This window comes from Bradysia coprophila (genome assembly GCF_014529535.1).
Source record: "Bradysia coprophila strain Holo2 chromosome X unlocalized genomic scaffold, BU_Bcop_v1 contig_79, whole genome shotgun sequence".
Lineage (NCBI taxonomy): Eukaryota > Metazoa > Arthropoda > Insecta > Diptera > Sciaridae > Bradysia > Bradysia coprophila.
The window spans coordinates 101,762-127,523 of NW_023503370.1; the positions used below are offsets into that span (position 1 = coordinate 101,762).

Below are 25,762 nucleotides of genomic sequence, written 5' to 3' on the forward strand. Positions count from 1 at the left end.
ACTAAAGTAGTTCGAAATATTATTTTGTTCGGTGGAATGATTTAAAAACAAAAGCAATAAAAGTGTTTCATATGTTCTTCATCAGAAACATTAGCACGAACCGTTTTTTTTTTTTTTCATTCTTGTTTTGATCACCATATTTTATATGCAATAAATACTCACAGCTAGACTCGCTGTTATGCATGAAGATTTCCATTGTTGTTTTCTCGGAACGTTCCTTAATCGATGGTGTTTTAGTTTGAAATTATTGACAGTTCGAATGGTTGTTGTCCTCTTTGGAATTTTTTGTAATTGTCATACAACGAGGAAAGAGTGCATATATGCTCCATTAAATTGTTAAACAAAAATTTGACTGGATGTTTTTTTCACCAAGAATGAAAATGTGGAAATTCATATTAAAAGTACTGTACCTACCCTTCATAGTCACACACCAGTATAGGTCACCAAATTTTGGTATTAAATTAATGATCGAAAAATCTCAATAAAATAAAAATGTTGCGTATTTTCGGATTTCTCAGTTGCTGCATATCAGAGGAATGCTAAGGCGTTACCATAAAATGGGTCATGAGTGTAGTTCTTTTTAGGTAAAAGTGTTATTTATTGCGCAAGCTAGGCGATGATAATAAGAATTATATGAACCATAATAGTTTGAATTATGTATTACAAGTTACAATGTCCAGGTTGGACGTATAAAAAGTGCTCTATTTTGGAATTGTTTTGGAAGTGCGGAGAGTAAAAAAATAATTAATAAAATTTAACAATCCGTCTGAAACATTTTACATCTAAATGTTCAACCTTTCAGCACAGCCTGGAAGCGAAACATCAGATTTGCTATCGAATCTATTACTTCATTTGATCTAACTATTTTCAAGTGATTGATTTCAAATCTCCTACTTCATTTGTTTTGAACTAGGTTTTCACCAAATAACACCGCATTAGTCAGAGATTGACGTTTAATCATGCAGTCGTTGTCGATAACAAATGATAGCCGTCCTTAGCACTGGTTTAACAACAACACTGCTGTCTTTATGTTTAAGAAAATCAAGTTTTTCGATGTACAAAAGTAAAGTCTAACTGATATTAGAAGTAACCCATTAAATTACTCAGATTCACCAACACTCGAATATGTCTACATATTATGGTAAATTTTGGCAAATTCTATCTACAGTGATAAAAAGATGATAAGAAGATTTTTCGTGTTGTTCCGAGGCGAAGCCGAGGTCAATCAACACACGAAAACGAGCCTTTTTATTTGTATTCCGAGTCACGTAATGGATTTTACAAGCTGAGGGCGTCGGATCAAGTGCTTGAAACATGAAGAGTACGGTGTAAAATAAATTTTTTGTAACGCATTATGTTCATGAGTATGGTTTCATTGGAAAGCTGAGATGTCAAACTTTAAGATAACACTTCAGTTTCTATTAATAAAATTATTTCAATAAATAATTTACATTCTAATCTAACTGGTCTAAAATCGATCTTTTTTTTCGAATTTATTAAACTTTGTAAGTAACATGTAAAATGCGTTGTAAACCTCGGGATATAAGTAAAAAGTCACGTTTTTTGTATCTATTTACCTCGGCTTCGCCTCGAATCCGAAAATTTTAACGAAACTCGACTTTTTAATCTCGTATCCCATGTTCTGCAAACGAATATTTGTAGTATAGTAGCTCTTATTTAGTCGGTAATTATATTTACTTGCAGCGCCCTGCGGCTATGGCTACAAACCTCCCTCTCGGCAAAATAAAAATCTCCAAACAAGGACGTAATGTTACATGCGTCGAAAACCATATTTTTCATATTTCAATCACTACTTTCGATGCCCTCAGCATGTCAAATCCATTAGATAACTCGGGATCAAAATGAAAATTCTCGTTTTCGTGTGTCGACAAAATGCTCCCCAGTTTGAGTCCGTTAATCTAAAAAAATATAAGAACATAAATGTCTTTGTGGTAAAAACGTTAAGAAGGATGGCTTACATGGTTTATCTTGCAATAAAAGCGGGGGATGGATTCCTGGACATGATGAAGTTAACAAAATCTTTTCTCATGCATTTTCTTCTGCAGGGTTTCCGAATTTATACAGCCTCCGGGAATTTCAAGAGATGACGAAAAAAAAACGGATGGTATGACTCTAATTCCATGGAGTCACAGTAGACCTATTTTGTGGGATGTAACCATTAGAGACACCCTAGCCCCTTCTTATGTTAATCAGTCATCCAAAAAAGCTGGTTCGATTGCTGATAATGCCGAAACATTTAAGCACAATCATTACATTTGTTTAAAAGATAATTATTTATTCACACCTATTGCTTCTGAATCACTAGGTAGCATGGGTCCTGAAACAAAGACATTTATAAAGAAATTGGGATCATTAGGCTTCTGGGGAACCGCGCTCCCAATTAACCAAATTCTTCCTTTCCGAAAATTCGGAATTCCTTCGGAAAACGAACAATAGATGTCGCTATTGTTCGTTTCCGAAGGAACTCCGAATTTTCGGAAAGGAAGAATTTGGTTAATTGGGGCTCTATTGGCTACCTGCTACAGAAGGTTTGCATTGCGAATTGATGATTTTTATTTATTGTAAATATTTGTTTTTTGAAAAGATCGTTTTTTTACTGGTTGCACTTTGCAGCCTTTTTTTCGCTTTCAATAAAGAAAACATAAAAAAAATATTATTATAAATATTATTGCGTAACATACTAATGCACAGTTAAATTAACTGCAATCGGCCGGTTGCTAAAAAAAAGAAACACCACCACCAACAACAACATAATTAAATATATTCGATTGAAGTCTGAACTGAAATGTGTACAAAAATTATTCAACTATTTAAAAATTATCATAATTCAATACATACTAACAACAAAAAACTGAACTGAAACTGAATATTATTTGTTAAATTTCAAATCAGTCATGCAAAAAATAACGAAACTCTTTTGTGGTTTTCTTTTTTCTATTTAATAAAAAAAAAAATCGAAGTCGTAATGGGATTTTATTTACCTGTTGAAACTGGTGGAAATGCAACCGTTATACACCTCGAACATTTTTATCTAATCACTCATTGCGATAGAATATTAGTTAACGCTTTAAAAAAGAATTTCCATCGAAAACTGTACCGTAACATAATTAATTTGTCAAACGTGGACTAATAAATAATCCAAGGTTATACTGAAATAACGGTAATTCAATTCGCTCATTTTAAAATATTTTATTATTTTAATTTCTAATATTAATTCAAAACGAATGTACAATTCAGTGGCAATGTTAATGAAAACTTTTCCTTTATCCGCTTTACAGGAGCTCCACATTCATCCTGCGACGATCATACCCGTTCAACCCAACGACACTTCTTAATTAACAATGGAACTATGTTTGAAATAGATAGCGAAACATTTACTAAAATTAATATTTCAATGAACTGTTTAATATGCTGGAGGTGCTTAAAATAGTAATCCACAATCTTGAATTGTTTTATTGAAGAAACTTAATTCAACCGTGTGTACATAAAGTGTTCCGTTTTTTTTTTTTTTTGAAAAGCGTGCGGAAAATATTGGAAAAATATTATGTCGGAGGTAATTTTATACATTTATATTGTAGCAATAACCTGTAGTTATTAACACGATGAAAATTATTCTCGTAATGGAAACTGTTTCTGAATTGCTGCGTGTGTTCATTACGAAAATATTTTTTTTTTACTTTTGTTAAGTGAAACATTTCATGATTAATTCTGACTTGCTTTTGGAACTGTAAATTTGGTCAACATTGTTTGTGCACGAGTCCATTGAATTTTCAAATTTTAATCATATACTGAAATATATCGAGCACTATTTTACCCTTGATATCATGATACGTATTACGTACAACCAGTGACAGTTCTGCTGGAAATCTAATAACGAAACTTTTTCGTTACATCTACAGTTCGTTGTATAATTATAATCTTGGATCAAGCAACAATTATCGTTGCAGTGTTATGACTCATACAGTTTTCTTTTTAAATAAATCTCGACCGCTGACAAAGTTTGGAAAACATTCGTCAGTGAAAACGCTCATGAACATAATGATCAAGTCCAAGATCACTAACACGATAGGCGATATGATGAACTATGACGGCGATAAGAGATTTTTTCCTCCAAAGATAATGTAATTTTCTGAATCGGCACAAAAAATCGAAAAGTATGATCCCGACAGATGAAGTGTGTTACTTTGATAGGTCAAGATTCTGTTGTTGAAATTTAAAAATGAAAACTTGTGATCGGGACACCAAAAGATTTTCTAGATTTTGTTTAAGTTTCGATTGACATAAAGCATCACATACAGGTGCCCAATTATATTATGACTACAGGATTGTAGGATGCATTACTTTTCTTTTACATCCTACACACTTCCCACATTCCCACATTCAGTTAAAGAAGCCTAGGTAGCGTCAATGAAAATTCTGAAAGGACAGTTTAACTCACATCTGACTTGATCACAAAGGCAGTAAGTACACAAAAAAAAACTCTTCTAAATTGCTTACTTCCTTTGTGATCAAGTCAGATGTGAGCTAAACTGTCCTTTCAGAATTTTCATTGACACTACCTAGGCTTCTTCAACTGCTTGCACAATCAAAGTATATTGTGCAGATAATGAGAACTAGCCACTTGTATGTCAATGGTGCCAATCGACAAAATCAAAAATATAATTGAATTCTTGGTTCAATTGATTGTGGGAAGCGTGTAGATGTAAAAGTAATGCATCCTACACCTATAGTCATAATATAATTGGGTAAGTGTAGTCTTATTTGGTCTCAGTCTCAGAAAATTACGTATTGAGAAATTGTCTGGTGAAACACGATCAAATTTAAGTTCAACTCGTCTTAGGACAGAACTGATTTACTGATGGTGAATTCTGTGGTTCGTAGAGTTTACACGGCTCCTCCACATTTTTTGCAAACGCTCGGTGTGAATGGTTGTAAAAATCAAATAGAACGCAGTGAGGGTTTCTAAACAATTGTATCCCAGTCACTCTATGTGGCAAAGAATCAGTGGTAAACGTTCCCACTTATAACGTTGAACTTACGATTAAACAGCATGATATGCCCTTCACAAAAAAAGAGTCTCCAGTTTCAAGTATACGATCATCAAGTTCAATATCATTCTAAGTGGCTTATGTGTACCTATCTACTTACAAATATTTTGCTTACTAAGTTACTTATTAATCCACTAATTATTTCGCTGGTGTGTTTTTATTTTCTAATCTTATCAACGAAATTAAGAATGAAAGACAGATAAGATTTCCCCATTAAAAAGTGTTTAAACAGCGCACGACAAAAAAAATTTAAAATTAATTAGACGTTCACGAACCACACACCACATGCAAAAAAAACACATATTTGAAACAATGTGTAACTTCTATACACGGTCAAATTAAACATCGAATCGTGGCGTCACATTTCGTATGATCTTGTACGTCTGTTTCGGTTTGTTATCATTTTTGAGGGGATATCGTCATTTCGCCGTTAAATTCGTGCAGCCAATCCAAAATAGTCTTACAGTCCAAATCCCAGATAGCTGGAGATGAACACGCATTGAATGACAAAAACGTTCAAGAAATACAATCGAAGCAAATGTATTTGTGCAAATGTTTTAAGTGAAAGTGATATGACCATTTTCATACATATGTCATGTCACACGTTTTTGCAGAATGTTTCAAGAATCGTATGTTTGTACTAGACCTTAAGTACAAAATACTTAGGTACTAAAAATGTTTGGTCCATTTCCATCGGTATTTTGTGTGCTAGATAAAAACGAAATTCGTTTGTAAATTTTGCTTGTTTCATTTTTAATTGTCAATTTTTCGTGCGTACTTGCTCATAATTCATTATTTGATGGCCTAATTTGCCAGCCGATTTAAATGTTATCATTAAGAAAACAAATTTAATTTCAAACTTTGTTATCGTTTGGTGCCATTTGCTTTCGGTGAATTGCTCCAGTGAATCATCTAAGAATGTAATGGGTGTGACAATCGGATTTTCCGATTCTCGTTCACATTCTTTCATTGAAACATTGTTAGTTACAGTTTACTTAACACTATTCTACCGTAGATACCGACATTGTCTTCATTGAAACGATCTTCGAAATTCAATTCACAATGTACCCATTATATCAATACACTTGGTTGCAAAAACATTTTCATTTCATCTATTTATCCATTTGAACTGAAGTAATTTGCAGGAATATCTGTACACTATGTCAACTCATACCCGCACCTTCGAATTCAGAAAAAATTCTTTTGAAAGGAAGCGCGACAAATTTAATCTGTCTAATAACAGCTATTCAGCCCAATTGGTAACCAGCTCCATTAAAAAATATTTTGTTAGGCAAAATCCTGGAATAAAACAACGAGGCAGAAACATGTCCAATCATTTACGAGATGCGCTTAGCCCTGCAGAAGTAGAAAGACGCATTGCCGAAAAAAATCTACTGCTTAATAGCCTCATAAATGAGATATAAACCCCAGACCCAATAACTTTATTGATTCTATTATATATGTATATGAGAACTTGTTGACTCTATTCGTGTTCTTGCGGCTAATGAACCATCACGTTCTGTACTATAGTGTTCGACTGAAATATTTGTCCGATACTAACCCAAATAAATGCTAATAATTTTCAAGTATCGTTGGCGATCACAGACATGTTTCTTGGTCAACTGTCTGCACGACGTAATATCCAGAAATATTTCACTAAATTGTACCAAACACTAAAGACTCTGACTCATCAAATTTAGTGAAATTCGCCTGGACTGTTACTGTGGATTTACATAGCAACGTAAAAGTGACAGATGCAAAAATTTTCTCATACGGCAACTCGAAATTTCATTCATAATTTTAATTTTATGAATGAAATTTCGGGTTGCAGTATTTAAAAAACATTGCATCTGTCACTTTTACGTTGCTATGTAAATCCACGGTTAGATGCAAAATAGGCAAATTACAATGAAACGGATTATATTAACGAAATGTATGCCGAATACAATAAACCGTGAGCCTGTCGCTAAATGTATTTTTGATCCAACGAACACATTAAAAAAACACTGTAACTGTACTTTATCGCTTGAAAAAAAATTAATTTGTATTTTTAATACACGTCTAAGTGCTTCTCAAGATCTTCGAATATTCTAGCGCTTTAAAAAAGTACTACTTTTAAGGGTTACCAATGTAAGAAAACTAATCAAAACTGTCATTGACACTTTGTTGTTGATAATGATGTCAAATTTTTATTGTGAACATTTTCAACATTTTTGTAAGGAAATCCTTGTGCATAACATTCTGAATGATTGGACCCGGTATTTTCATTGCAATAGGTAAGCATCGCATAGTATTTCATGGACGATCCATTGTACATCAAAAATACGGAGTTATCGAGTGTAAATAACTTTAACCAAAATTTGAATTTAAATGTCAACAAAACATCAACAAACGAAATATCCCCATCAGCTGGTAAATAATTTCCCATCTAATTTTTATTTAGAGTTTCCGTACTCGAAAAAAATATCTTTCTGTTCGAGTCCATTCCTACAATGATTTCTTTTAATTAATTTCTAAAGAAAATGTATAAGGATATTAATGGTTTGTCAGCTAAATCTGTTTATTATAACGAAACTAAACTTTTATTCAAAAAGGCTCTCGGTCTATTGCATTTCGACGCAATTCAGAGAACCGATTCTCACAGTCCGTGTTTTTTTGTTAGGAGATAGCACGTGCCATCAACAATTATTAATTTTATTATAAATGAACTGCAGGTTATGTTATATTACGTTCTGCATTCATTTCTAATGCTAAATAAAATTTTGTTCGTAGATAATGAGTCGTGCGTCCTTTACGCAACCTTTCAAAAAAAAAATTGGTTCTACGTTGTTGTTTCAGCAAAATCGAAATATCAAACTTGTGGGTATTTATGGTCAGTTATGTTAGATAAGGATTTAACCTCTCTATCTTAACGCTCGCATACCGGTATTAAAAATTTAATTATTTTTTTTTTGTTAAAAATCTTATCTAATTCAGTGTTACTTAGTCTGTTTGTAGGTGAGCAAAACTCTGTAAAAATCGATCCACTTTCGATCCACTGAAGTGTTTTGTATTTTATTCAAATCAACTTACAAGTGGCTGTCGGCATATGTTTTCCATTTTATGAATAAATAATTTTCAAAATTATCAAAGTCTTTGTAAATAAAACAGATTTTCAACTGATGATTATTTATGTGCAGGTGTAGTGTTATTGTTTTCCAGTAAAACCAATATTGTTTCAAGTGTTAGTTCGTCTATACTGACTTCAGTTAGTGTTTGACTTTCACAAAAGTACCAGAAACACTTTTTAATTTGTAACAAATTCAAATGAGTTTACGCTACCCGTTATGTGAATGCTGAACTGTGAATTAAATTTTTGAAGTTAATTTTGAACATTGAAATAAAAGTTGTTGCTCCCTAAAAGACACATTACTTTCCATGCAAACGATAGCATAGCACGTAATAGCAGCCTGAGTTGTGATAGATTTTAAATGTTTTATCCAAACATGTGCCGAAATGGAAAATGAATCCCGAATGATTACATTTTGTGAATTCGTATATTGCTTGATTCAGAGCTTCTTTTGATCAACATGATAGGTTAGATGTGATGCACGACAACATTCGCACAAAAGTTTAATCTTAACACAGAAAGTTTAATCACAAAATTGGTATGTTAATGTATATTTCTTTCAGTCTTGTATTTTATTCCTTTAATATTTTGTAACTTAAACTGGCTTCTCGAAATAGAGTCTGCTATTTTCCAAATATTGAAATTTTGTTGTTTTATTAAGAAAATCTCTCAATGTCATGCCGTCTATGCAATTTTGTTGTTTGCAAAATTAAACTGATGGTGCCTGTGTACTTTATAAAGATTTAAGAATAAGTCGCATGATAGTTGTTATCTCCGTCACCTCAGCGAAAATGTCCAACCAAGGATGTCATCTACAATAGCATCTTGGGTTCATTCTGAGCTCGTCGTTGTTGTAGCCATTTCTAAAATGCTAGTTAGAAACTAGTCAGTTGATTGGATTGAATAATTGATTATATTGCTGCTGTCAGCAATTGAACTTTAACAACAATTATCGAATGGTTAAACTAGCTAGGAAAATTAAATGCTGATGACAATCAATGCACCTGTTACCATTACGCCAATTGTCGTACAAAATGATTCTCATACTCCAATTTCTAATGTTTGATTTGGGGTACGGTGGTAGTTATTCACATTCTTCTTCAAAATTAATTTCATTTACACAACAAATGTACTAATGTTTTGGAGTTGTTGTCCATAGCCGCAAAGGTGTGCTGCAGTCGTTTGGCTTAGAGGCTGTCCGTTGATGACGTCCGTAGTTTTTGCTGTATCTTCTTTTTTTTTTTACCAGCGAAGTACCAACTTTGCACCGTTTTATCTCGATGATCATGTTCGTGGTCATTTGAGGATTTGGGGAAACTAATCGCCCAAACTGTTTTCCAATTACTTAGTGTTATCTTATGGCGTATCATTTGCCAGAGAAACTTGCAAATAATTCAACTGTTTTCCAACGCAACCACAACATTATTTTTAATTTAAATTGAATATGGCGTGTTGTGGTGTTAATACGGCTGAATAAGCAAAACTTTAAGTGCGTACGGGGAATTAAATAACAAATAAACCGGCTAGCAACCATGTAGCTAATGTATGAAAACATTTATCGGTACTCCTTCAGTCCTGCTTTCACTGACTCTAACAGTATGAGTGTGCGTGTAATCTGTAATCTGCATGGAATTATCGAAACCATTTCGTTCCTTACGGCACAAGTTAGAAGCCGAAGAAACGGGTAATCGCCATCTGTTAATGTTTATACAGTAAAATGCATGCCAACAAGAAGCTTCTTTAAATAGTTATTTAGCTCACTGGAGCTACACAGTAATTTTTTACTGTATATTCTAAGAGTGTATTGGTGTGCACCAACACATTCTCAGATATTACAGTAAAATATCGTTCATGATATCCCAATACACACTTGATGTGTACTTTCGTTTGGGCTTCGCTCGCGCGTACACATGTGTCACTAATTTGACAATAGTATTTTACATAACTAGGGATAAAAAGATGAAAAGTAGAGCTTTCGTGTGAATTTTGTTGATCCGTGGCGAGCCCTAGGTCAATAAACACACGAAAACGAGACTTTTCATTTTTATCCCGAGTTATGTAATGGATTTACTGAGGGCGTTGAAAGAAGTGCTTGAAACACGAAAAGTACGGTTTTCGACTCATGTAGCATGAAAAATAAATAAAATGAACAAATGAAGGAAAAGATTTTATATCAAACACTAGATGATACGTTAAACAGATTTCATGCAAATTTATTGACTACGGTTGCCGTTTCTAAAAGATTAATTTCGATTTATTCAATAAAATGCTGAATCGTCATTGACGTGTTTCTTTGAATTTTGGGCCGGAGGAAGAAACAATAAATTTATTTGAACTGGAGAAGTGGAGCTGTTATGCAGGTGCGTCAGAAAGCACCGATGTTCACTGATTAAGCGTCATTCGCTAACGTTTTTAATTGACTTTCGATATTGAAGCGCGTAAATGTAATAACTCTACGATTTTAATGTTCTCTCATTAATATTATAATTAGCAGCTATTGCCTCATACAATAAATTTTACAACGTAAATTCGATGTATGAAATACGCCTGCCCTGGTGTCCTGGGCATTGCACCTTCGGTGGATGCGAGCCGGGACTGATTTTGTTTTGGAGTCGGAGTTCCTGTCTCTTCTGTCTTTCAATTGCCAATATGTCTCTACATGTGTATGGCTTCGGCTTTTTGCTTCGGGTTAAGTATCCACGGGTCGACCTTGAATGAATAGAAACAAAGACAGAAATATAAGCGAGGTGTGGAAGAAGTTGGAAAAAGTTGTGAAAGAATTTACTCACTTTGCAAAGTTGAAGGATTTGTTGAAACGTTGATCAGGTTTTCTACCGTTGACGCGATGAATGACCAGATACAACATATTTCGAGCTGCATTAATGTCTCGATGCCACTTCACCACACCATAAAAGCTTTGCAATATTGCCAACGATGCGAAGATTTGGCAGTGACACACGGTTGAATGCATCTGGAATAGAGCCTCAAACAGTAGCGCGATGTAGCGACACAAGCAAAACGCATATAAGAGGTGCACATTAAAAGCCTTAAAATGCAGGTATGGGCAAGTACCCAGCATAAAATTCTTATTTTTACAATCCTTCGGGTTAACAATTTTCTTCCTTTCATTCACTCATTAACTATCGGATTAATTTGTCATATTATTTGATATACTCAACCAATGAATATTCCATACGAGAACGTTTTAATGCGCAGAGCAAAAAAAAATATTTTTATTTTACCGGCAAAAATCAGGGTTGTCTTCTCACCTAATTTTTGTCTTGTGATGAATTATCTGCAATTACAAATAATAAATATGTGAAAAACTATGGATGCTCTTTTCATTTTATTAAATCTACTAATCATTTTCGAAAATGAGAAGTTATTGCCTCGTAAGAGTCATACCGCCAAGGCTTCAGGCGATTGGGGAACAAGCGGATTGGGGATTTTAAAGAGTGATAGCTCGTTGGATTCGTCTTTCAATTCTAGGAAACACTTTCACTTTTTCTAAAAAAAAAATATTTTTTGATAAAACTTCTCAAAAGTAAAGACATGTCAGAGGGTACCGAACAGTTTTTCGGCAATAACTCAAGAAAAAATTATTTTAAATTATTATAATGTTGTACGAATGTCGGCCTTGGAAAGACCTACAGGTAGAGTATTGTATACGCACTGCTTGGTGCGAGTACTTCCACGAGAGTTATGACTAAAAATATAGTGAATGTTCGGAGTCCGGATTCTCTGCAGCTTCGTTGTTCCACGGAACTGAGTATGGGGTGTTGTATCTGGCCTCACCCACTATCGTTGCACATATAAATGAACCCAGTACTTTTGGGCTGCAAGCCCACAGATGTCTTGGAAAAAAAGTTGGTGCCAAAATGCAGATTTTTTCTATTTTTCTGAGGGCTCTACAGCTGGAACAGCATCTGGAACGGTACTACGCCAGTCATTTTTTATCGTCTACCTTATCAATAGAAAAACGCTTCGATATGTCACTCATTCAAATCGGAGACCGCTTGTTCCCAAAGTTAAAAAAATCGCCTGAAGATTTGGCGATATGACTCATAAATCGTCAAGTAATAACTTTAATGCGCGACTGTAAAATTCGGTAAGATTTCGACCGAAAGTGTCCCCTATCTGTTTAAATAAAAAAAATTTGTTTGTCTTTTTTTTTCGTCTCTACTTTATAATTTCAAAGTTGCTTTTGTTCGATGCATGGAATATAAAGCGACGCAAAATTTTCCATAAATTTCTAATATAAATTCATTATGAAAGTAAACAAACAAGAGATTAAAGTTTTTCTTCAGCGACCGCAAAATTCTCTACTCAAATTATTGTTTATTGTAAACATTCTGCGGTGCTGCTGTTTAAGGCGAGTTTAAAATTAGCTCATTAACATTGAGTTATCGATGAATTATTAACCTAATTAAAAATCTAGTTATACAATTTTCTCGTCAATCAATATAATATGTGTGGAGATATTTCATTTCAAAAAAAAAAATTTTAAATTTTTTCTTAACATAATATTGAAAATGAGATTTTCTTCTGTCACAATGAAAGAAATGTGGTACACACTCCTGATGTAGTGGAAAAGTATTTACATTTTACAAATTTTATTTACGAGATTTTATAGTTCAAAATCAATTTTGTATATCGAAATTCTGTTAATTAATTATTATTTTTTTCAATGTAAGTAATGGTCTTGAGAATGGTGTCAAGGCTCAGACGTACGAAATAAAATGGTTAGAAGGCATTTGTGAGGCTATGTACCAATAACTTGTAGCAAAATTGGATTGTTTCAGCTTCGTTTACCCGAGTAATAGTTTTCTTTGTAAAAGTCTTTTTTTTTCATTTTATTTAAATGTTCTTGACAGGTTAATTTTTAGTTCCTATGTGTACGGAGTTTCTCAACTACCCACACTAAACATTTTATTTACAAAAGCTTGGTTTTGATGGAAACGATGCAGAAATTGAATGCATTCAATACGAACAAAAAAAAACCTTTCATTATGTAACGAAATGAACTTACACAACCCCCTCTGTAAACGGGGTGTGTGCGTCAGTATAGAAGTCGAATTAACCTAGTAACGATGAATTTTCCAGAACACAAAGTGGATGGATCATTTCAATAATAAACGTCTTTATTATTATTCGACAACGGATTAATTAATTGTTCCAATTTTTATCATTCAACGATGGATCCGGTTAATTGAATCACATTAGGGAATTCAGATAAGTCCTCAAAGAAAATAATGTCGGTACTACTTAGTGCTCTACAAATCACGTCAGTGGGATGTAATTTTGTTGGCGTTTTTTTTTCTGTTTTGTTTTCAATCTAATGATAACGAAAGTGCAAAATCATCCTTTTAAACCGAATTTCATCCTGACTGTTCATTATCTGTTATACATAACTCTCACACTGTTTATTATCAATACAACAACAAAAAAGAAACTAATTACGGTCCTAGCTTTTTTGCTTGATATAGCATAAGGTATGTTTGGTGTAGCATATGATCCATTCACAGCATACAGCTGGTTTTACTAATACAAACCGAAAATGGGCTGAAATATATTTTTTTGTACTTGAAAAGAATGATTTTTCCCAAAATTAGGTGTTCAGGGTCGTATTTACCAACGACCCGAACTACCACGGCCTCCCATCCGGTTATTAGATCTTTGAAACTTTCCAACTTAATGCTCTGAACAGGTCATTTTGGACCTGTTTCATTTTCCGTACCTGAATTTGCCCTCAACGAGAACTTGAACTCAGTTTTTTTCAGATTCAGGTTTGTTTTTATCAAAGAATTGCCGCAACACCCTCTGTTATCAACTCTCTGATGGTTCATGTGGCATATAGAAACTGCCTATATCTTTTGTTCTCGCTACGACCCTGTGTGCACAACATCTATGCCGCCAAAACGATGTGGAATACAAAGCGCACGTTTATTTTTTTAGGCAAAACGAATATAATAGAAAATTAAATAAGTTGGCCATCGGCTATTTCCATTACGATTGTAATAATTTCGTTTTAGTAAATTTTGAATTTTACTGCCAATCCAAGAACATATTTAACAAACGGTATTCCAAATGGGCTAATTTCGTGTGCCTGTTTTCGTTGCGAAAAAAAAACAATCCCCACGAAAAATATAGCAATAATAAACGAAAACAAACAAATGTTCGCTTATGATACGTCTGCTCCGGATACAAATAGCTTTATGTTTGTTCAATGACTGAAAGTACAAAGAATCTTATGTGGCGGAAATACATTTTTTGGAAAAATATTGTTCCAAATTCCACATTGATGCTGATGCATTTGTATATACAACAGCTCAGCGATAATTGATTTTATAATTCAATAAATTTTTGCCAAAAATAAAATTGAGCTTGAACTTGAGCTTGAATTTAACGTGAATAATTCTAGCTGTGTATAAGGCATCAGGAAAAATTCAATTTGACCTGTGTTCGGATAGAAAAATATATTTTGAAATCAATAAGCAAAACATGTGTGAAACGTGTCTGGTGTTTTTTTACGTTGGGCTGTTGTTTTTGCCAGTTGCCTATTTTTTTAAGAGTTTTTATGAGCGACGGAATGATTGTTTTTAAAAAAAAAAGATATTTCTCTTATGTATAAAATTAGGAAGTCTCCAACGTCCACAATTTGAAATGTTTGATTTTCTAATCAATATAGTACGTGCCTCCGCATTGAACTAAGGTGTATGTCTCTCAAATAAAACTACTGTTCGTCACAATTTTTTTGTTATATGGTGCAATCTAATCTGAAATCTCACATCTTCAAAGCCAGACACCTTAGGATTTGTTCAATGGGCGCCGGCTTTGTACAGAAGTACGTATGTAACATCTATAATGAATCCTAACTATAAATCATAACGTCACAACCTTATTACCGTAAACGATTTTACTTTGCTTAAAAAAACCGGATTAGTAGACATTTTCATTCCTTCGTTCATGTTCTCATGTTCCCACTAATGAACGACATGATTCTGATAATGTTCAACATTGCATCCGTACAAATTTTCCTTCTTTATTCTTATTCTTACTTTAATGTTTATTCTCTATCAAGTGGAATAATACTGTCCACCTGTTGCTCTGAATTTTCGTCAGAAAAGACGATGTTGTTTCGTCTAGGAAAATGAAATACTCTATTTCCTTTTTCTGTAATTCGTCTGAACTTGTCAACAAGGAATTTTGAGATAGCTGAACATTCAAACAATGTTGTTGTTCGAAAAGTATTTTCCTCGATCAAATTAAAGTTTATATGTCGGAAAAACAGAAGCATTTAACTAGCACTGATTTTTAATAACAGCAACGATTTTTACTGTCCTGTTGATTCTGTCCGATCAAAAGGTGATAACATTAGATTAATAAGCGTCGTCATAATCCTGATGTTCAAACATTCATTATCCACTCTATATTCCGTTGTATAGTGAAACGATTACTGATGAACCCTTAACCCTCGCCGTAACCTTATTACATAAGTTTCATTAACAATCCATACATTATACGTCGTATTATACCTTAGATTACGGGTGTCAGATTTAATGTATTGTTGGTCTTTAGAGTGTTTCATCACATTCGATTGGGGATATAAAAGGGTCAACCACGTACGTTACAACAGATGGGTTGTTAGCCGACAATTCGAATATAAAATTTTATCGGTTGGCGGGACGTAAAATACGTCTTACCTCTTATTTCTTCAGCGGTAGAAAATGTTTAATGCCTGATAAGTGTAACCGTTCCCAAATTGACATGTTTTCAAATGGAATTCCCAAACTTTAACTCAAACGCTTAACAATGGTTACCTAATATTCTATTTTACTTTCTTTTTTTTAATAGTATTGATTTCGACCGTGAGTGTGATTGATTCGGATAAAAGTTTCATAATGCAGTGGGTGTACCGGGTGCGTCGAAAAAAGCTAACAGTATCGTTTGTTGGGTTTATGGCTAATTGGAGAAATGAATAATTTAATTGAGCGATGAGGAAAACTGATGACAAAGCGTTGGATGTCCCAACAAAATGATGTTCAGTGTAAATAAAGTGTCTTCAGATTTGTCAAGTTAAGGGCTAAGTCTCACCAATTTTTTGTGTGACATGGTTTGGAAGATTCAAAAACGTAAATTTTCGCATGACATAATTTATGGACGGTGCCTCATCTCAAAATGTACTGAAGCAAATATCACAGACTACCGGAAGGGTGATTTGTTAAGAAAGAAAAAAAATGTGAATTTTGTATGAACACTCTACACACCCTATGCAAATTATGGCTTCTATGGTTTTATAGGAACAACAATACATATTTTAGGTCATGAATGTCAATGGCAAAACTTTAGTCGAATGGAATTAAAGTCCCATTAAAATCAAGCATCATTTTGATTTGCTTTTTGTTTTTCCATAAATAATTTCAACAAAGGGAAGAAGCAAAAAAAAAACTTTTTCGTAAAGAATTTCCTAACACTGTTAATCTGAGTGTATCATATTTTTTCGTGGACGTGATTTTATTGAACTTTTTTTTATCAACTTCTTCAAACCGAAAGGGAAGCACAAAAAAAAACTTTTTTTTGTCTGTATACACGAGAAGAGTCAAAATTTACGTTGTATATTGCCCCTTGTAAACATAAAATATATAAAAAAATCTTTCAACCTTTACCCTCAACTCTCATGAATTTATAAATCTAACTTTGATACGATTGTATCCTGCCTTCTACCGTGGAATGTACACATCATTTGATGTTCGTAAATTATCTGTAACAATTGAATTTTCCAGATTATTGATTTTTCTCTTCGACTATCAGATATTATATACGTTCCAATAAAAGTGGCTATCAAATAACTTGAAGATTATTTAAAACGATTTGAAAACGACGAATGAGTTATACTTTTAAATTCTATTAGCGAACGAGCACATCCGTATGGTTTCACTAATATATGTATGGAAATAATATATTTACACAACTAGAATTGTTAGATGAAAAAGTAAATATTTACTATTTTATGTATGCCATGCCAACTTTATAATATATAAGCTTCTTAGCTCACTTGACGACTACATTGCGTTGCAGCCCTTCACCAATATAAATACCAAAATTAATTTTTAAAATTGTGGAAGCACAGTCTCTGCGTAAGCCAAACAGAAATATGCTCATTCTTTTAAGCTCAATATACGCGGTAGATAAGGTCTTTAATAATAATCTTCTTCTGTTTGCCCTGCGTTTAGTTTCGTTCCTTTTTATAAAACCGACAAGCAGATCGCCATATAATTATTAATTCTGTTAATTCAGATCCCAACAATCTTGTACTTCTTTAGTTTTAGCATCACCAGGCCCAATCTGGCCATACTTTCAAAAATCTGTAACTTATATAGTTGTCGGGTAGCCAGTATGGATCTGACTACTGATTACTATACAAGAAGGACACTTGACTAAGATTATAGTTTGCTTTTTGTTGGTTATTGTCGATAACAGATGGTTAGTAGTTTCTAAAAGGTTTACGGGTCGGGCTTACTAAGCTTAGAAACAAAAACCAATTAATCCTTTATTATTCACTTGACAATGCAACACCTATGTGACAGCCGGAAAAATATATTTGGCCGAGATCATACAAAGCCTATATTAGTATAACTAAATATAAGCTGTTCCTGTCGCTAGAAATGAATTGCTAATATTTTCGTGCATTTTCCTAGGTATACCGTCGAACAATTGATCATGTACAAAGCTTTTTATCAGGAATTCAAATGAATTGAAAGCGTCATTCTTGCAAAATTGTGTATTCGTTCGTACATTATTTAGAGCCACACACTCTTGACAAATAGAGGAACTGAGTTAATTAGGAAACTAATTATTTAGTCCGTCAAACACTGATGCAGCATCAACCAATTAATGAAGATAGATATTTGAAAAGGTTATTTGTGTGCTCGCTATTATCTTTTTGAAATAAATAGTTCTTGTATTTGCTAATTAAATGGAAAAGTCATTTGGAAGCACCGAGTAAAAGGAAATCCATTATTTCCATTCGATGGTATGAAAATGAGCTTTCATCATAGAATATGTTACCTTCATTCCTTTGCCAGAGAAAATATAAAGAAACGTTTCATCTAAATTTTAAGCTAGATTATTGGCTGAATGATTTCGGTTGAACAACTTGGTCATTTGTAGGAAAATACTGGTCTTTGACGAGTTTTCCGAGTGTTAGAAGTATTAAAGACATCCTGTCCATTTCTTTAAGTGGGAAGTTCATTATTAAATTAGCTGACAAATGGTCTGTTTCACCATCACCATTTCGGCCAGACAGTACTTGTTTGTTCAGTAGAACTAACTCAGTTCCAAAATAATATTTAATTTTGTAGAGTAGGTCCTTCATCCTCCCACAAACGGTTACGTTCTTTGTCACCCCGTCTGGATTTCGAACATCTTGTGTGAATGATACCTCAAAGAATGTCGCTGGGTTAAAAGAAAATCTCGTAACGGCACGTGGGTAGATCTTAGTCTTGAATGTTCAACAACACAAACATATTTCATTTTTACCCCTTTTTAAAGTGAGACAGTAACGAAGGAAAAAAAAATCAGGCATAAACTCTTGTAATTGTAAATAGCGACACTTTTAACTGTTTTTCCCAACTGTAATCGATATTAAACTGGTCCCAATTGTGACCTTAAGTACTGCAGTTCGTATTCGTTTATCGAAATAACTGAAATCAATTTGTTGTATCTCAGAATTAGTTTAGAAAGAAAAACGAAGTAAGTAGAAAAGAAAAAGGCATAGCTGTTTTGAATTGGATGAGTCTACTGTACCAATACAACAAATATTTTTATTTTATCTTTTTTTCGTCTAAAAATATTCTCCGAAATTGTTTTTAAAAAATGTAACAAAATTTATGTGTGTGAAATTTACATATGCAATAATGTCATGTGAGAAAACCATGATACACGATTACCATATAAGACAGACATAAGAGTATCGTATCGAATTTTTTCTTTCTTGTATTCTTCTTTAAAGATTATAGTCTTGAATTTTCCAATTTTTATTATTACACAAAGTATTGTGTTCGAGATATACACAATTGGTTTGGCACGCAACGAAACAAAAAAAAAATCTGTTTTTGTGCGTCAAAACAACAACACAAAGATATCCACGGCAATGATGCAATGACCTTTATTTATTAGAACCATGTTGTGGTGTCAGGTGCTAGCAGCTTCGTCCTTACGATTGTGTTGCTTTTATTTCGACTAGTCGTTAGTTACCCACTTGTATAGAACTGATGTATACATCTTAGATAGTGCAAATATCATGACGTCCAGTCCAGACACACCACACACTATTTAATTATTTATTGGGCCAATTACAATTTTGTGAACTCAAAACAAAAACTTTTTGTTCATTAGAATTGATTGTCGATTGATTTCAGAGATTTCAATTCAAATTGTTCAAATACGATTCGTATCATTCCTGCTGGCATCAAGTGTCGCACAATTTCTAAAAGAAATTATGATGGGTTGTGTTGTTCGAGTGAAATGGCTCGGGCAACTATTCTCGATAATTTTTTTCTAATCCGAATTATCTCGATCGGAAAAAGAATTGTCCAGGGTGCTATATGTAAATCTATGTTCTCGTTGCCAGCATCGCATTGATCCCAGACATCCGATTGACATTATTGTTTTGTGTATGTCTGTGCATATACGTGGAGCGTTGTTGTTTTTCTTTTATTGTTTTTCAAGGACGTAAAAGCTTATTTTTCAGTTTGCTGAATTGTGATATCATTCGACACAGTATTTTTGATATAAATTCAAATCTGTTGATAAAAATGGATTTAACGCATTAAGTGTGGTGTTTGTTTTCGTTATATGGGAGAATGTCTACAGACATTTTGCAGGCGATGCATAACATTTATCAAGGTTTATGGAATTTTATACGGTGAATAGTCATTCCATAGAGGAGCCAATTTCATACATATACAGATATAATGCCAGTCGTAGCTACATGTAAAGGCTTCAGCTAAAATAGGTTTTATTTCAATATTGAAAATGGTTCGTTCGAGTCATTCTGTTTAATCAAAACTTACTGATCCTGAAATTGACAGAATAAAAGTTCATGGAAATTTGAAGCTATCTTGATCAAACATTGGAATATATATCGGCGTTGTTGGTTTTGAAACTATGATAAAAATTTGGTGTGTTAATTAACAAAGGAATATCAGAGATGATGAAAGACATCAATGAGACTATGCTACAAGCTACTATTCTATCAGACATAATTGGTTGTTTATTCAGAAAATTGGAATGTGTTCATCATTAAACAGAGTGCAAGACAATTTCTGAAAGAATGCAAAAGCCATTCTCATTTATGAAGGATAAAACTCTTTATTGAACAATTGGCTGACCTGGCAGCTGAAATAAATGTTAATGACTTTAGCTTATACCAAATTATGATGTGGAACATTACAATCACACCTCCTAATTCGACTATTTTCAGATCTGTCTGAGCACAGCTGGATAATAGTGGTATCCGCAGTGAGTGGTCTGACTATTTGCACACCGGTGCAATTATTCACTTCAAATGTAAATATCCGTTTTTGCTGAATATATATTAACGGTTTAGCGAACAGAGATAGAGAGAAAAACTCGTAGCTACACGATTAACCTTTCTCAAATTCAATACGACATTATAAGATATTCATGATGCTAATGTGAAAATTGCGCAACAACATAAAGCTTTTTATGGTAATTGCGAGATAAAAATTACGACGCTGGTTGGTTGAAAGTGTGTTTTTTCCATTTCACATCATCTAATTATAATTTGTTGTTCATTGTTTTTGCGTTCTCTATCGATATGGTGGCCGGTGTTGGAGAGCCCATTTCTCCATTATCATTTCTTTTCCTTTCTTTTTTTTTTAAATCCATCACACACAAAAAGGGTGGTTTGAAACCATCAACTGGTTTCATCATAAAAATAAAATTGGTTTTCCTATTTGCGGATCTCTTGATAAAGCATCGTCGATTAATTTTGTGTAATTAATTAGGAACATCGCTTGGCCACTCAATCTTACTCAATGCTAATGAATACACTTAACAAAAAATGCTTTCTCGCTTATTTTTCACACTTCTAATTTTCCAAATACGGCAAATAAAAATGTGCTAACTAAGCTTATATGCCGCTTTAAGTTCATTTCATTAGTCACCGCTCATTCAATAACATCGAATATCGAACAACCAATTATATCCATTTAAGGACTGAAACACAGAGAAAAATATTTATGAAATTCAATTGCACTTTACACAATTATTTCAACAATTTGTTAGGTAATTTGTCACTTGATTGAGCTATGTAAAATGAACCATGTTTGCGCTGTTTAACATTACACTGTTTTATATTATACCGCATAGCTATTCCAACACATGCAGTTTTTGTTTCCATTAATTTTATTGACGGAACATCATACAATAGACAGAATGTGATATACGAACGCAATTTTGCTAAACTCACAAAATAAATTCAGTGTAACATCAAAAATGAACTTTGAAATTAAGTGAATCATTAACGTCCGCAAAGACATTTGTTTTGTAAACCAGAAAAGACGTCAAGTGCTTTTCTTTTCTTCGGTTGAAAGCCACGTGACTTCTGATGAAATTTATTTAAAATTCCAGGAAATCAAACTGTGATAAAATGCGACTCGCATTATTCAATGAAATGCATTATTGAGTATGCTGCACACAATACACACAGGGATTGGATAGGTGATTCGGGAAAAAAAATGCGATCAATTTTTCGCTTTGTGTTTTTGTACATTACGAATACAAATACTGCATGTACGCAGTACCCTAAGATGGTTTTACAGTAGAAGCCGCAATAAAACTAAATAAATATTTAATACGCTTTGGTGTAATGACAATTTCAGCGAGTCGATAAAGTCAATCAATTCAGTAAATCCGACAATATATCAAAATTAAATCGATTACACAGAACTGCACTTGATTGGGGTTTTTATGTGAATTTTACACTTTAGAATTGCAATACCTTTTATGCTATTGTTGTTACCCCCACCTGTTAATCTTATTCGAAAAACGATTCCTTGCGCTCGTTTAAAAGAAAGGAATTGAAGACAATATCCAGGATAATTAAGTTGTTTCCACGATGATTATACGTTAACATTATTACCGCATTGTTAAGTTTTAAGTAATTCGATGACCTTCCAATTATTTACGGAAAAGATCTCGATTTCTTCGGCTCCGAAACGTTATGTCGACAACGACGAAACGCAATATAAATATTGAATATTTTCAATCAGTGTGGAACGGAATGACATTCGAATGAACTTTAGTAAGAATCAATGATTGAAAAACGGGAAACAATGTCGACATGCGATGTGAGTGTATTTCCGTAACTTAGCCTGAACCGAATTCTACAGACAGAGGTGGTTTTTGGTACGACAACATTTGTATTTTCAGAAAATGTAGTCCTATAAAATCGGTTATCGGGTTTTCTTATCTCCATTGTCCACATTATTTTCGAATTTACTTTGAGATTGAAAAATGGGTGACCCTTAAATCGGTTTCACTTTTTGGAGGAGTCATAAAATTTGACTCGATTTCGTTATCGTCGGTGGACGGGAAGAAAATATTATTGAACGATTCAGTAACCCATCATGAGATTGTGGTTTTTATTATTTCTACCTTTGACTGAATGTATTTCACATTTTTTATTTGTAAAAAATCTTTGGCCATAAACATTTTTACCGGTTGAAAGTTATTGTTGAATTTATAACGTTGCACTACGTCTGTAATTTTCAAAAATACTAACAATTTATGTCTTTTCTTTTGCAGGTAAATTTTGTATTTCATTATTACCACACGTAACTTCATATCGTAAGTACTTTACCGAATAATAATTAAATCTTCGTTTTGATGTTACGTATACAAATATCTATGAAACTCAGAGATTACAAAATTCCATATTTTGACAGAAAAAAAAAACGATTTTCATTCGATCTAACTCACATTTCGAATAACAACATAAAATTGCCTTGCCATTCTCCAGTTGGTTCTATCTAGATGATTTCTAGCAAAATCGCTACACCTCAAATGTTTATTTTCCTAATAAGTGTCTATCGTATGGGAAGTTTTGCGTGTCATATGTAGAAATTGTCAAGCCGCGGTTGACAACAGAAAGTGTGCACAAAATATCCATTTGGACTCGAATTAACAACAAGATTTTACGTACGGAATTTGCCATTCTATCAAATAAATATTTGCTCTGTCAAAATGAATATACAGCACTGCAATACAACAAGTCGTGTATTCCATTTGAAAAGAACATTTAATTCTTATCGCGTGGGGAAATGATACATTTTGATGGTAACTGGGTCAAGGTAGATTACATACCTATACCTCCATAATTCGGAGAATGTTCAAATTATCCAAATTAATTTTATTTGAAATTGAAAGCTACCAGAGCGAGACGGGGGTTGGCAAGTATTCGATTTACAGGCAAATTTACAAAAAACCTAAGGTACTTTTTCATCTGTGCGTTGCTAAAACTGCGCTGCGAAAACTGAACTTTTTCATGCGTGATTTGGGTGGCGATCGAAGGGTCTTTTTTTCTCTGGTTTTCTATTTTTTACTTTCACCACTAGTGGTGAAATGGATTTTCATATATGCTTTTCGTCACTAGTGGTGAAATGAATTTACTTTTTACCACTCCTTCTGAACAACTGAACCATTAAACGCAAATAAAAATTCTGCCCTGACCAAATTTCGAACCACGGACACCAAAACCCAATGCTTATCGATCAACACCTCTAACCATTCGGCTATTGAGATACATAATCGCAATGAACCAATTTTTGAAGCGTCCATAAATGCCATACCACAGTAGAATGTATGTCAACGGCAGAAGTATGTTTTGCATTTCAAAAGTTCATTTTTCGCAGCTGGTTGCAGAAAACGTTGTATGCAACACGTTGCGAAAGTGGTAGTTTTTGTCACACGAGATGTTTGATAACATCACATCTGATGACAAAAACTGCCACTTTTCGCAACTAGTTGCATAAATTACTATTTTGTCCATGGAAAGGCGTTCACGAAAATGACATATTCCACTTATCTGATATATTCCACTCATCTGACATATTCCGCTCATCTGACATTCAGTGGAGGATAATATATTATGTCACTAGAACCAAGATGTTCATTTTTGATCCAGTAGTCAGTGCGGTCAAAAATACACCGTTTAGTGCATAAGAAAAACGCTTCGGGGGAAAACGGTAAATTCCTACTTGGACGAATCCAATCCCTCGCTTCGTTCCTAACTCAAATTGCCTAACTTGTTCGCTTGCTACACAAATAACTATTAACTCAGTGTTCTTTCGTAAATTTGAAGAGATAAGGGTCGGATGAAAAGAATTCTCAGCAAAATTAGAGAAAATTAATTTATTATTTAACGCGGTCATATTAAAAACCTTATGGGCATGGTACACCAGGCAGTGTAAACATAATTCCAAAAAAAAAACATTTTCTAGGTGTTCCAGGAATTAAGGACAACGTTATAATGAACGTACGTTTTGCCTAAAAATTTTCCTGCGATTACGAGTTTCACTTGTGATGAGAGTTGTTTGTCGAATAATAAACAGTAACCAAACGTGGGGTAAAATATGTTTTCACCTACAAATACTAAACGAAAAACCATCCCCATTTGTATCTAACTTTGTGATTTCATTCAACAATCTCGTTCTCATCTTGAATTTGGAGAATTAATCAATGTGTTGGGTGTGTGAGTGTATACTCTATACGATGTGGATGTAGTTTGTCGGTGGATAAATAAATAAATTTCAATAAAAGTAGGTTCAAAGCTCCTATCTTATGTAACAGTATATTGTGGATAATTTATACAGGAAATAAATCACTGAATGTTTTCAATTTTAAAATGAACTAGCTGGTAGACACACTGTCGTCTTAACTATACTCGCTGTAACTTTATGGCTTTGATGACAGAAGAGAAATTGGTTAGTCTTATTTGTTTGTTTTTTAGTTTGCTAAAATTTTGTATCTTGATTGATAAGCACGAGTTTTTACAGCCACATGCCACAAACGTACCACCTATTACGAATTCTCGCATTTCAATAATGAAAGTACACTCAAGAAATAGACGAAAGAAAAAAAAACGCAAACAAACAACTCGAATTATCTTCAATAGCATTATATCACTCGTTCAGTTTTTATTAATTTGAACAAGAAATTGAGATTGTGCGATATTTACGTTAGGATGTTCTATTTTCAAAGGTTTCAAAGGAAAACCGAATTGATGTATTTGAAAGTTTATCTCTAAATTATTGTTTTTGTGAAATGAGCATTTTTTTCAGTGGTTTCAATCGTAAATTCCGACAATTAATCTTCTTTTCTGGATCCATTTGGACTTTTAATGTTACGGATTTTCCATTTTAGAAAATTGTATGCCTCGCACGTTGTTGTACTCGCGATGTATTAGAATCGGTACTTTTGCTGCACTAGAAGTGGCCTGAACGGAATCCATGTCCATTCAAGATTTTTTTTGTTCTTTGCACCTATGTGTTTGAACGAT

At 33.5% G+C, this 25,762-nt stretch overlaps 1 protein-coding gene across 4 annotated transcripts in view; it reads left to right on the forward strand.

The window, feature by feature from the left end:
• The window catches only part of LOC119070332 (adenylate cyclase type 9), an 85,404-nt gene that overhangs the window by 18,661 nt on the left and 40,981 nt on the right, over positions 1-25,762 (forward strand). For 2 of the 4 annotated variants that reach the window (XM_037174604.1, XM_037174605.1), the window contains exon 2: positions 3,300-3,574. The exons of 1 other annotated variant lie outside the window; for it this stretch is intronic. In XM_037174604.1, the coding sequence (XP_037030499.1) occupies positions 3,566-3,574 (9 nt within the window). In that variant the 5' untranslated portion in view covers positions 3,300-3,565. Of the gene's footprint in view, positions 1-3,299; positions 3,575-8,567; positions 8,717-25,762 lie in introns of those variants that run through there. One more of the 4 variants, XM_037174607.1, reaches the window with a different exon arrangement.